At 44.2% G+C, this 13,325-nt stretch overlaps 1 protein-coding gene across 1 annotated transcript in view; it reads right to left on the bottom strand.

Moving 5' to 3' along the window:
* Window positions 1-13,325, bottom strand: part of LOC125460655 (ELKS/Rab6-interacting/CAST family member 1-like) — a 730,867-nt gene that overhangs the window by 694,577 nt on the left and 22,965 nt on the right. The window contains exon 3 of the mRNA XM_059652379.1: window positions 78-494. Coding sequence (XP_059508362.1) covers window positions 78-494 — 417 coding nt within the window. The remainder of the gene's footprint in view (window positions 1-77; window positions 495-13,325) is intronic.

Below are 13,325 nucleotides of genomic sequence, written 5' to 3'. Positions count from 1 at the left end.
AAGTAAGGAAATATGCAGATATGAAAATAGACACTTAAGAGAAGAAAAATCCTGTTCAAAAAGAAAATAATGCTTACCTCTCTCAGCTGATTATTTTCTTTTACTTTTTGTTCAACTATATTTTCTAACTGGTTCACAAGCATTTCTGCTTCAGCTAGTCGGCGTATTCGCTCATGGTCTTCTTCCATTACCTTTGAGGACAGTCCTTTGCTCTGAAGCATCTCCAGCAGTTTCTTGATAGATTCATCACGGGCACTGAGTGTTTGTTTCTGTGTCTCAATACGCAGCTCCATCTCCTCCAGAGTCTTGCGCAATAGGAATAGTTCTTTGGCCTGACGTTCATGTTCAGTGTGCAGGTGGTGGAAATTTTCCTCTGTCAGCTCAGCAATAAATGGCTCACTTGTTCTGCTGCAATTGTCCTGTTGGAAGAGTTGATTCAAATCTCGCTGAATTCGGAGCTCATCCTGCAAAGCCTGAATTGTCATTTGAAGGTGCTGTAATCCAAAGAACAAGAATTTTTTTTTAAATCTGTAAAACATCTAAATTCATACTGTACAAAAATGATGGGTTTTCAATGTTAAATATTCATATATGTCCAGAATTACACAATTACTTTACTCAATTAATCAACTGTCAAGGAGACGACAAAGACAAATTACATGTATATAAGATTAGCATACTACAGGTTCGATGACAGACAAAACAATATAATGAAGATCTCCTTGCTCCAAGCATTTCTGGTCCCCAACAAAACAACAGCAGGGACAAACAGAGATAATGGGAACTGCAGATGTTGGAGAATTCCAAGATAATAAAATGTGAGGCTGGATGAACACAGCAGGCCAAGCAGCATCTCAGGAGCACAAAAGCTGACGTTTCGGGCCGGGACCCTTCATCAGAGAGGGGGATGGGAAGAGGGAACTGGAATAAATAGGGAGAGGGGGGGAGGCGGACCGAAGATGGAGAGTAAAGAAGATAGGTGCAGAGAGTATAGGTGGGGAGGTAGGGAGGGGATAGGTCAGTCCAGGGAAGACGGACAGGTCAAGGAGGTGGGATGAGGTTAGTAGTTAGATGGGGGTGCGGCTTGGGGTGGGAGGAAGGGATGGGTGAGAGGAAGTAGCGGTTAGGGAGGCAGAGATAGGTTGGACTGGTTTTGGGATGCAGTGGGTGGGGGGGGGCAAGAGCTGGGCTGGTTGTGTGGTGCAGTGGGGGGAGGGGACGAACTGGGCTGGTTTAGGGATGCAGTAGGGGAAGGGGAGATTTTGAAACTGGTGAAGTCCACATTGATACCATATGGCTGCAGGGTTCCCAGGTGGAATATGAGTTGCTGTTCCTGCAACCTTCGGGTGGCATCATTGTGGCAGTGCAGGAGGCCCATGATGGACATGTCATCTAGAGAATGGGAGGAGGAGTGGAAATGGTTTGCGACTGGGAGGTGCAGTTGTTTGTTGCGAACTGAGCGGAGGTGTTCTGCAAAGCAGTCTCCAAGCCTCCGCTTGGTTTCCCCAATGTAGAGGAAGCCGCACCGGGTACAGTGGATGCAGTATACCACATTGGCAGATGTGCAGGTGAACCTCTGCTTAATGTGGAATGTCATCTTGGGGCCTGGGATAGGGGTGGGGGAGGTGGTGTGGGGGCAAGTGTAGCATTTCCTGCGGTTGCAGGGGAAGGTGCCGGGTGTGGTGGGGTTGGAGGGCAGTGTGGAGCGAACAAGAGAGTCACGGAGAGAGTGGTCTCTCCGGAAAGCAGACAGGGGTGGGGATGGAAAAATGTCTTGGGTGGTGGGGTCGGATTGTAAATGGCGAAAGTGTCGGAGGATGATGCGTTGTATCCGGAGGTTGGAAGGGTGGTGTGTGAGAACAAGGGGGATCCTCTTAGGGCGGTTGTGGTGGGGGCGGGGTGTGAGGGATGTGTTGCGGGAAATACGGGAGACGCGGTCAAGGGCGTTCTCGATCACTGTGGGGGGAAAGTTGCGGTCCTCAAAGAACTTGGACATCTGGGATGTGCAGGAGTGGAATGTCTTATCGTGGGAGCAGATGCGGCGGAGGCGGAGGAGTTGGGAATAGGGGATGGAATTTTTGCAGGAGGGTGAGTGGGAGGAGGTGTATTCTAGGTAGCTGTGGGAGTTGGTGGGCTTGAAATGGACATCAGTTACAAGCTGGTTGCCTGAGATGGAGACTGAGAGGTCCAGGAAGGTGAGGGATGTGCTGGAGATGGCCCAGGTGAACTGAAGGTTGGGGTGGAAGGTGTTGGTGAAGTGGATGAACTGTTCAAGCTCCTCTGGGGAGCAAGAGACGGCGCCGATACAGTCATCAATGTACCGGAGGAAGAGGTGGGGTTTGGGGCCTGTGTAGGTGCGGAAGAGGGACTGTTCCACGTAACCTACAAAGAGGCAGGCATAGCTGGGGACCATGCGGGTGCCCATGGCCACCCCCTTAGTCTGTAGGAAGTGCTTTCCGGAGAGACCACTCTCTCCGTGACTCCCTTGTTCGCTCCACACTGCCCTCCAACCCCACCACACCCGGCACCTTCCCCTGCAACCGCAGGAAATGCTACACTTGCCCCCACACCTCCTCCCTCACCCCTATCCCAGGCCCCCAGATGACATTCCACATTAAGCAGAGGTTCACCTGCACATCTGCCAATGTGGTATACTGCATCCACTGTACCCGGTGCGGCTTCCTCTACATTGGGGAAACCAAGCGGAGACTTGGAGACCGCTTTGCAGAACACCTCCGCTCAGTTCGCAACAAACAACTGCACCTCCCAGTCGCAAACCATTTCCACTCCTCCTCCCATTCTCTAGATGACATGTCCATCATGGGCCTCCTGCACTGCCACAATGATGCCACCCGAAGGTTGCAGGAACAGCAACTCATATTCCGCCTGGGAACCCTGCAGCCTAATGGTATCAATGTGGACTTCACCAGTTTCAAAATCTCCCCTTCCCCTACTGCATCCCTAAACCAGCCCAGCTCTTTTCCCCCCCCCCCCCCCCACCCACTGCATCCCAAAACCAGTCCAACCTATCTCTGCCTCCCTAACCGGTTCTTCCTCTCACCCATCCCTTCCTCCCACCCCAAGCCGCACCCCCATCTACCTACTAACCTCATCCCACCTCCTTGACCTGTCCGTCTTCCCTGGACTGACCTGTGCCCTCCCTACCTCCCCACCTATACTCTCTCCACCTATCTTCTTTACTCTCCATCTTCGGTCCGCCTCCCCCTCTCTCCCTATTTATTCCAGTTCCCTCTCCCCATCCCCCTCTCTGATGAAGGGTCCAGGCCCGAAACGTCAGCTTTTGTGCTCCTGAGATGCTGCTTGGCCTGCTGTGTTCATCCAGCCTCACATTTTATTAGCAGGGACAAACAAATGCCATATGTAGGTGGCTACTAAATATTGATCATTATCTGCAAATTCCTGCAACACAAAATCTTATAGCCACTTATACAAAGGTCAGATTAACACTGCATTGGAACTGCATATGCAATTTGAGATAATGGGAACTGCAGATGCTGGAGAATTCAAGATAATAAAATGTGAGGCTGGATGAACACAGCAGGCCAAGCAACATCTCAGGAGCACAAAAGCTGACGTTTCGGGCCTAGACCCTTCATCATTATTATCTTGCATATGCAATTTGTCCTGTTATCCCTGCTTGTAATGAATTAACCCCCTGGGAATGTGATCTTGACAAGTGGAGCGATCCACAAACTGAGTTTCTTGCAGGGTGACAGTTTGCAAGTAGGTCATGTTTTGGCCAGGATAGGCCCTCCATGTTGGCCTGGTATATTCTTGATGCTAATCACATTGTGCAGCTTTGCTGTCCCTGAGAACATTCACTTGCTAATGGATTTTAACTGTTTGGACCAGGGGTCAATATTCAGTCACCCTTTTTTGACAGCAGGCTTTCAATTGGAAAGCTTACTCAACTGAAGGTTGTCATATGCCAAACAGTCTAGCCACCGACATCAAGGAAAGCCTCAAAGACACAGAACATCTGAAATTATGTGACTCCTAGCCCGTTTTCAACAAACCTAACCATCACTAAATATCTACATCCACTAAATGGCCTGTAGCCCAACATCATAATGCATCTCACAGTACACCTAACAGTTCAAATTTGCAGACAAACAGAAATTGCTCGAAAATCTCAGCAGGACTCACAGTGTCTGTAGAGAGAAAGCAGAGTTAACATTTCGGGTCCAGTGGCCCTTTCTTTGAAGAACCTAAAACAGTACAAATTCTGAAGTGGGAAAAGACCAGTTTTACAAAGTAGAGCTATGACTGAGTCAGGTGAAACAGACACAGATCAATTAACTCCTAGATAAATCAGTGGCATTGTGTTTGAAGGCATTTAAGAAACAGATGGAGACAGAATTCGGAACAAAAATGTTCCTGCTTCAAAAGGACTGAGTTCCCATGTCTACAAACTTGTGGATGCCAATCAGCATGTCAGAACATACCAAAAAAGTGAATTTTAAGTCTCAAAGAACGCACCGTTTGGACATGTTTTGATCAGTTCGATGTCAAATTTAGTTTGATAACGCACCTATGAAGCACTCTCAGATGTTTTGCTACATGAAAAATGCCAGACAAGTGTAAATTGTCAATGTTATCAAACAAGCACGCACAGCGCTTTTAAGAATAAATTAAAGTTAACAAAAATCATAAGAAGCAGTAATTTCTAAATTCTAATTTAATAGAATCTAAACGCAATTACAAAATCTGCTGCGAGTGATTAGTTTTAAAATCTTCTGAATTCCAGTGATCAAAAAGTAAAAAAAAGACAAGTATTTAAATTACCCTGAAAACAACACTGAACTACTTCGGCAATAGGCAATTTATACTCTAAACGTGTAGTTCCTGAGTTTTTGTGGTCATGTACCCTATCCAGACTACTAAGATCCTGCACATCCCTACAGAGTTTGTTTTTACACAGTCCTTCTAATGACCACACATTTTGTTACAACTTAGTACAGTTTGACAACATGACTGCTGGGTGCAAAGAGTGTACTTTTTCATGTTCACTGTACTCTCATGAGCACATCTGAAAATAATTTAACAATATTACCTATATTGTTAAAAATATAATGAAGTTAATTTTGAAATTATGATGAACATTCTGCGAAAATATTTGCTGGCTAGCTAGTAGATTAAAGGAACCCTCAGAATCACTCAACCATCACACCGACCTCGGCCATTCCTTTTCATCAATAAAGAGAATTTTCTTTCAGGTAAGGAGACAGACATCGATAATGAAAGTCAACATCATCTTTAGTATGCCAGCACTTCAGCTGACTGAGAAAAGGACCTCAACCCCAGCTCCAAGGCATCGCCCTACAGAGCAGCAGTGTTAATTGCCCTCCTGTTGGCATCAGACATATGGACCACTTTCAGCAAAGACTTTCAAATCACTGGAGAAATATCACCAGCAATATGTCTGAAAAATCATGCGAATGCAATGGCAAGATTACTATCAGTAATATCTATCTAATATCTCAACCCAATAACCCCATTATTGAGACCTTGGTTACCATTACAGCTCTGTTGCAAATTTGTTTGCTCACCATTTCTTCCTTCTTAATCAAACCCCTTGGTTCTTCTTTGCTGAGTTCTAAATTACTCCCAATCAATGGGATGCTAATTGTTTCCAGCAATCTCATATTATTTTGGATCCCAATCTGCCTTCAGGTTTTTTTGCAAGCCATAGTTGGACCACTTTTTTTGTTATATTTTGTACTGGAGAGCAGTGTACAACTGCTGCTATGCATGCATTCATTCCTTAAACATTAGCCATTGCTTATTCACCATTATGTATTTCCATCTATTGTATCCAAGTCATGCCTTAAACATGTCTAGTTTCTTTTATTTTGATTTGAGATCCCAATTTCAGATTGGGCTTCTTTATTTTCCATCCCAATGAAGAATTTTATGTTATGATCACTCATCCCAAAGTACCTCTCGCGATGAGCTTATTAAGTAACCCCTTTACATCACATAAAATTTCAGTGTGCAGTTTCCTGTTTCCTAGTTTGTTCTTGAAATACAAGTCTAGACACATGCTCTAAGAATTTATTCACCAGTATCATTGCTGATTTGCCCAGTCTGTACAGATTAAAGTCATTCATGAATACTGTAGAACCCTTGCTGCATATATCTTTGATTTCCAGTGTAATATCACTCCCTCTCCACCACTGAACAGAGGCCTACAGACAACTCCCACAGATATTTTCTGGTCCTTGTTGCATCTTAGGTCTACTTAAATGGATTCAACATCTAGATCTGAGTGAATATCCTTTCTCATTACTATGCTGATTTCAACCTTTACTACCCATGCTAGTCCCCACCTCCCTTTCCTTTTAACCGGTCTTTCCCAAATACTGAATATCCCCAGATACAGGTATAAGACCCCAGAGATACATAAACAAGCCAGAGCTGGAGGGAAATAATTCCAAAGCGATCCAAGCTGGTGTAGGATTCAGTAATTTTTAAATAATAATTTTGACTTGATTAAACAAGTGAGGGTTTAGATTTACTCTGTTAGACCCTGGTTTGTTCATAAACACCGAGTGAAAACAAGCCACATGGCCGAGGTTATAGGTTGACGGGTTTTTATTTAATAGCTCAAGCTATTGTAAGCTTAAACTAACCAAATCGGAGAATGCTTTGATGTTAAACACTTCTTTTCAAGGTTACAGCTATGTCTTACAACAGTGTTCCACAAGAGTTGTGGGGAAAAACGAAGCAAAGTATACGTGTAGAATGTCAAGGCTCCCATGATCCTATTGATTGGTAGAGCAGACTCAAGAGGCCAAATGGCCTATTTGAGGTAGTGTTTCTTAAATCAGTCTTACGAGGTCAAACAAGGGCTGTGCTTAACTACAGCTCCATTGTCTTCTCATCCTCTGTCAATAAACGCAACAGGTTCATTTTGATTATTCACTGGGCCTGTTAAAAACATTTTCATTGTCTATGCAAATGGATCCTAGATCTCCTTGAGCTTTTGCTGTTTCTCACCTTTCACACCTTAAAAATTAATCTTTTCTATCCTAAGGCCAAAGTAAACAACACAAAGGCAAAAATCATTGTGCTGTAGATGCTGCAGATCCAAAATAAAAACAAGTGCTGGAGAACTTCAGCAGTTCAAATCAGCAATAATGGAACGAGAAATCAACAGTTCAAGTCCAAACTGACATTCCATCAGATCAATGAACCGTCATATTTGATTTGAAATATTAACTTTGCCTCTCTCCCCACAGGTGCTGCCAGTTGTGTTTATCCAGCAATTTCTGACTTATTTTCCCACGTAGGTAAACTGGAGGACATTTATCATGAAATCAATTCACAATTTTTGTCTCTTCACCATATTTTATATCTCTAATTATATGCTTCTATCTACACTGTTATAACACTAGCCATCTTTGCATCAGTGATAAAACTGGATTGGTGGCTTTCCATCAATCAAATCAGTAAGATAGAATGAATACACCAATCCCTACAGGATCATCATATCAACCAATCTCAAACTAAGAATAATGAACTGGTACTGTCTCCTGGTGCTCAATATCTTAACCAGACGGAAAAGTGAAGAACTGTCTTCAATTCTACGTGTTTCAACGCTAATAACAAGCTCTTTTGTAGGACTTTATCTCATAGGCTTGTAGGCTTTTGTCTCCAGAGGTGCTGCTAAACCTACTTAATTTCTCCAGCAGTGTGTTTACTTCAATAGGCATGCCCATGTCCACACGAATCACCTCTTAAAAAAAAATCAGAATTGCAATTTAGAAATACCCTTAGAAATATTTTCCTCTTTTTTCTGCTCACCTGAAGGCTTTCAGTGTACAATGACTTTGTTGTTTAATACATACTATGTTAACTTCCCAACAGGTATTAGGAAAACTGGTGTATAATTGGCAAAAATGACTATCACAAGGGGGCATAATTTTAAGCGACTGGAGGGCAGTACAGGAGAGATGTCAGAGGTAGGTGCTTTACACAGAATGTTGGGTGCATGGAATGCACTGCTAGTGGTGGTAGTAGAGTCAGATATGTAGGTTAGTTTGATCTTGGAGTAGGATAATAGGTCAGCACAACATCGTGGGCCAAACAGCCTGTACTGTGCTGTAGTGTTCAATGTTCTAATGCCCTGGGTTCACACACTTAACTTCCTTAAATAGCAGAATGACATGCACATTATTAGTTCCCAAACTGACTGCTTCAGAAGCCAATAAGTGGGGAACATTGTCACCAAATTCTTTAAAATCCAGCACAGAAATAATCTCGTCCGGTAGTTTGTTGCTGTTTTGTTTCCTTATTACTGTTGTTTTTGTTTGTTATTTTAGATAATTCTGTGCTCTGAACTTGCTGGGCTTTTTGGTTACTTTTTTCAATTAATTCATAGGAAGGTGGAGGACACAAGGGTCTAGCACAGCTTTAGAGGATTACAGGCTTGCTCGGAAGGAGCTCAAAAGTGGACTGAGGAGGACCAGGATGGGGCACGAAAAAGCCTTGGCAGGAAAGATTAGGGAGAAACCAAAGGCATTTTACTCATACGTGAGGAATAAGAGGATGATCAGGGATAGCGTAGGGAACTTGTGCGTGGAGTCTGAGCAGATAAGGGAAGCCCTAAATGGTTTTTTTGCTTCGGTTTTCACTAAGGAAAGGGACCTTGTTGTGAATGAGAACTTTGAGGAGCAGGAAACCAGGCTTGAACGGATCAAGATTGAGCAAGTTGATGTGCTGGAAATTTTGACAAACATTAAGATTGATAAGTCCCCAGGGCCAGACCAGATTTATCCTAGGTTGCTCCAGGAAGTGAGAACGGAGGTTGCTAAGCCGCTGGCGAAGATCTTTGCTTCCTCACTCTCCACTGAAGTCTTACCGAAAGATTGGAGGGAGGCAAATGTTGTTCCTCTTTTCAAGAAAGGGAATAGGGAAATCCCTGGAAATTACAGATCAGTCAGTCTTACACCTGTGGTCAGCAATGTTTTGGAAAGAATTCTGAGGGATAGGGTTTATGACTATTTGGAAAAGCATAGCGTGATTAAAGGGAGTCAGCATGGCTTTGAGATGGTCAGGTCATGCCTTACAAATCTTATTGAGTTCTTTGAGGAAGTCACAAGACAGGTTGACGAGGGTCGAGCAGTGCATGTGGTGTACATGGCCTTCAGCAAGGCATTTGATAAGGTTCCCCACAGCAGGCTCATTCATAAAGTCTGGAGGTATGGGATACAGGGCGATTTGGCTGTCTGGATTCAGAATTGGTTGGCTGACAGGAGGCAGAGAGTGGTTGTAGATGGTAAGTATTCTGCCTGGAGGTCAGTGCTGAGTGGTGTCCCGCAGGGCTCTGTTCTTGGGCCTGTGCTCTTTGTAGTTTTCATAAATCACTTGGATAAGGAGGTTGAGGGGTGGGTTAGTATGTTTGCTGATGACACCAAGGTTGGAGGTGCCGTTGATAGTATCGAGGGCTATTGCAGGCTTCAGTGAGACATTGACAGAATGCAGAGCTGGGCTGAGAAATGGCAGATGGAGCTCAACCTGGATAAATGCAAAGTGATGCATTTTGGAAGGTCGAACTTAAATGCTGAATATAGGATTAAAGGCAGGATTCTCGGCAGTGTGGAGGAACAGCGGGATCTTGGTGTTCAAGTGCATAGCTCCCTCAAAGTTGCCACCCAGGTGGATAAGGTTGTTAAGAAAGCAGATGGTGTTTTGGCTTTCAGTAACAGGGGGATCGAGTTTAAGAGCCGCGAGGTTATGCTACAGCTCTACAAAACCCTGGTGAGACCACACTTGGAATATTGTGTCCAGTTCTGGTCGCCCCATTATAGGAAAGATGTGGAGGCTTTGGACAGGGTGCAAAGGAGGTTTACCAGAATGCTGCCTGGACTGGAGGGCCTGTCTTATGGAGGAGAGGTTGACTGAGCTTGGACTTTTCTCTCTGGAGAGAAGGAGGAAGAGAGGTGACCTGATCGAGGTGTACAAGGTAATGAGAGGCATGGATAGAGTCGATAGCCAGAGACTTTTCCCCAGGGCAGGACTGACTGCCACGAGGGGTCATAGGTTTAAGGTGTTAGGAGGAAGGTATAAAGGAGACGTCAGAGGGAGGTTCTTCACCCAGAGAGTTTTGAGCGCATGGAATAGTTTACCAGTGGTAGTCGTGGAAGCAGAGTCATTAGTGACATTTAAGCGACTGCTGGACATGCACATGGACAGCAGTGAATTGAGGGGAATGTAGGTTAGGTTATTTTAATTTTGGATTAGGATTATTCCACAGCAGAACATCGTGGGCCGAAGGGCCTGTACTGTTCTGTACTTTTCTATGTTCTATGTTCTATGTGCGCTCTGATGACTGGGCCAGCATTTACTGCCGATCCTGTCATTGCCATGGCAAAGATAATGGCAAGCTGCCTTCATAAACTACTACAGTCCATTTGCTGTAGATAGAGTCACAAGTGCAATAGGGAGGAATTGCTTGGACTTTGACCCAGAAACACCGAAGAAAAGGCCATGCGTTTCCAAGTCAGAATGATGTGAGACTCACAACTATCCTCAAATGTTGACAGAAAACATCTCATATCAAACCGCAACTCATCAGCGAAATAGTCCGCTTCTCATATATGTTGAAACAATGACTCAATGGAATATGGTGAGCTCTTCCCATTACTTAGCAGTCACCTCTCTCAATAGGCCTCTATTGACGAGCAGAGTCCCATCTGCTGTTAATGATATGGACAAAGGAACATGTTGCTACACTTGCAGATGACACAAAGACAGGTGGAGGGCCAGGTAATGAGTGTTGAGGAAGAAGGGAGGCTGTAGAAGGACTTGAACAGGATAGGAAAGTAGCATCTCCTAGCCATTCAACATCCTGTCTTGGAAATATATCGCCGTTCCTTTGCTGTTGCTGGATGAAGATTCAAATGCTCTTCCTAAGGGCATTATAGGTCTGCCTACAGAAAATGGACTGCATCGGTTCAATAAGGCAGCTCAGCACAACTTTCCAGGGCAATAAATGTCGGCTTCTCACAAGTAAAGAAAAAAATGGAATACGAGATGAGAAAAGTGTGAGGTTATGGTAGAAAGAGGCGGCACAGGCTATTTTCTAAAATGGGGAGGGGCTTCAGAAATCTTAACCAAAATGGACTGAAGAGTCCAATTCTCTCAAGGTTTACGTACAGATTCTCTACTCAATGGAGTTCAGAAGGATAATGGGGCATCTCGCTGAAACGTACAGAATACTGAGAGACCTGAATATAACAGATGTGGAGAAGATGTTTCCAATAGTAGGAGAGACTAGAACTTGAGGGCACAACTTTAGAACTGAGGAAGAATTTCTTCAGCGAGGTAGTGGTAATCCTGTGGAACTCATTGCCACGCAGGCGATGGAAACCAAGTCAGTGCATGAATTTAAGACAGAGACAGAATGGAAATGAGAACGGTGGGCCTGTAGCTCATTGTCTATGTTATCCACCTTTTAAGATCCGAGTACCAACCAACTGCTTATTTGCTTTTTACGATCCATTTTTTTGCCCCCTATTTCTAAAGATATTAAATATTTAACTCCTTTATAACTAATACATAAAGTTCTATGTCTCAACAATTAACTCATATAGTAAACCGGGCAGGTGCAACTTTATTCTGAGACAGTAACATTCTCATTTGGGAACTTTAGCAAATCTTGTTTAACAACGTTGGGAACAGAAACTCTCAGCTGACGTCTCACTTTTCACACTGCCAAGCAATCAAAGCTAAAGGCACCCTTCCCCACTCTCCCACCTAAGCTAACTGTCCAAACGCCTCTGGCCATTTGGTCTATGCTGTTCATCTGTAATCTTCTTAAAATAAACCACCAGGAAATTTAAAATAAAATCTGTCATCCCCACCATCCCCAATTTCAGCATAGTCAACATTCAAATTCTCTCTGGTTTAGTGTATCAAACAGTTTGCCTACCAGTTAACCAAATGCTGCGTCATCTGCCTGTTTACTCACAGGCTGTTTCTTCTAAGGTACTAATTTTACAAGAAGCCAGCATCATTCTTCTTGTAATGATTACAATTATTGCTTAATATATCTTGTGATCAGTTTGGCTTCTTCCAATGTGCTCTTTGAAGGAGGGTGTGACATAGGAGAATGTTCTGATATACAAGGCTCTCTTTCTATAGTTGCATCATTATTCCTAACCCTCTTTGTCACTAGCGAAGTCACAAAGTTGCTAATGGAGCAGGGTGTATCCTAAGTTATTGGGATCCTTCTCAGTTGATGCTGCTCTGCCTAATCATTAAGACTGTTCTGTGTCACTGATACATAATCCATACAGCATAAGATCATAGATCTAGAAGCAGGGTTTGGCCATTTGGCCCAATGAATCTGCTGTGCCATATGATCATGGCTGATATGTGTCTCAACTGCATTCTCCTGCCTTCTCCTTATGATGGGTGGCACGGTGGCTCAGTGGTTTGCACTCTCAATGCCAAGAACCCGGGTTTGATTCTGCCCTCGCACAGCTGGGTGGGGAGTTTGGACGTTCTCCGTGTTTGTGTGGGCTTCTGCTGGGTGCCCCAGCTTCCTCCCACGATCCAAAGATGTGCAGATTTAGGTTGATTGGCCATGGTAAATTCCTCATAGTGCTCAGGGATGTGTACATTCGGCGCATTGGCCATGGGAAATGCAGGGTTAAGGGGAAAGGGATAATAAAGTGTGAAGCTGGATGAACACAGCAGGCCAAGCAGAGATGCTGCTTGGCCTGCTGTGTTCATCCAGCTTCACACTTTATTATCTTGGGATTCTCCAGCGTCTGCAGTTCCCATTATCTCTTAAAGGGAAAGAGTTTGGGTTTGGGTGGGATGCTCTTCAGAGGTTCTGTGTGGACTTGTTGGACTGAACAGCCTGATTCCACACAGTAGGGATTCCAAAGCAAACCCTTGATCCCCTTACTAATCAAGAGAGAAAGCAGAGATAATGGTTCGAATTCTGTGATTCTTCTTCAGAACTCTGAATTCATACTGTATATCAAAGTGGGAAGATGGCAAGTGGAGCACCAGGTATGGAGTTAATAACTGGCTGAGAATGAGAAACAAAGAGAAAAAAAATGACTCAATGGTGAAAAGAATTCATCTCACAACATTAGCAATTGTTGTGCGTATCTCAGCAATCAATGAGGACTTTACCAACTTCAAAATCTCACCACGCCAGGTCTCATCCCAAGACCACCCCACCTCTCATCTCTGCCTCTTGACCTGTCCATCTTCTCTCCCACCTATCTGATCCTCCTACCTCACTGACCAATCCCCACCACTACCTACCTGTACTCATCCATCGC

Source organism: Stegostoma tigrinum, chromosome 18 (genome assembly GCF_030684315.1).
Source record: "Stegostoma tigrinum isolate sSteTig4 chromosome 18, sSteTig4.hap1, whole genome shotgun sequence".
Lineage (NCBI taxonomy): Eukaryota > Metazoa > Chordata > Chondrichthyes > Orectolobiformes > Stegostomatidae > Stegostoma > Stegostoma tigrinum.
Note: the sequence above shows the minus strand (reverse complement) of the source record. Positions and strands in the feature narration are given on the sequence as shown.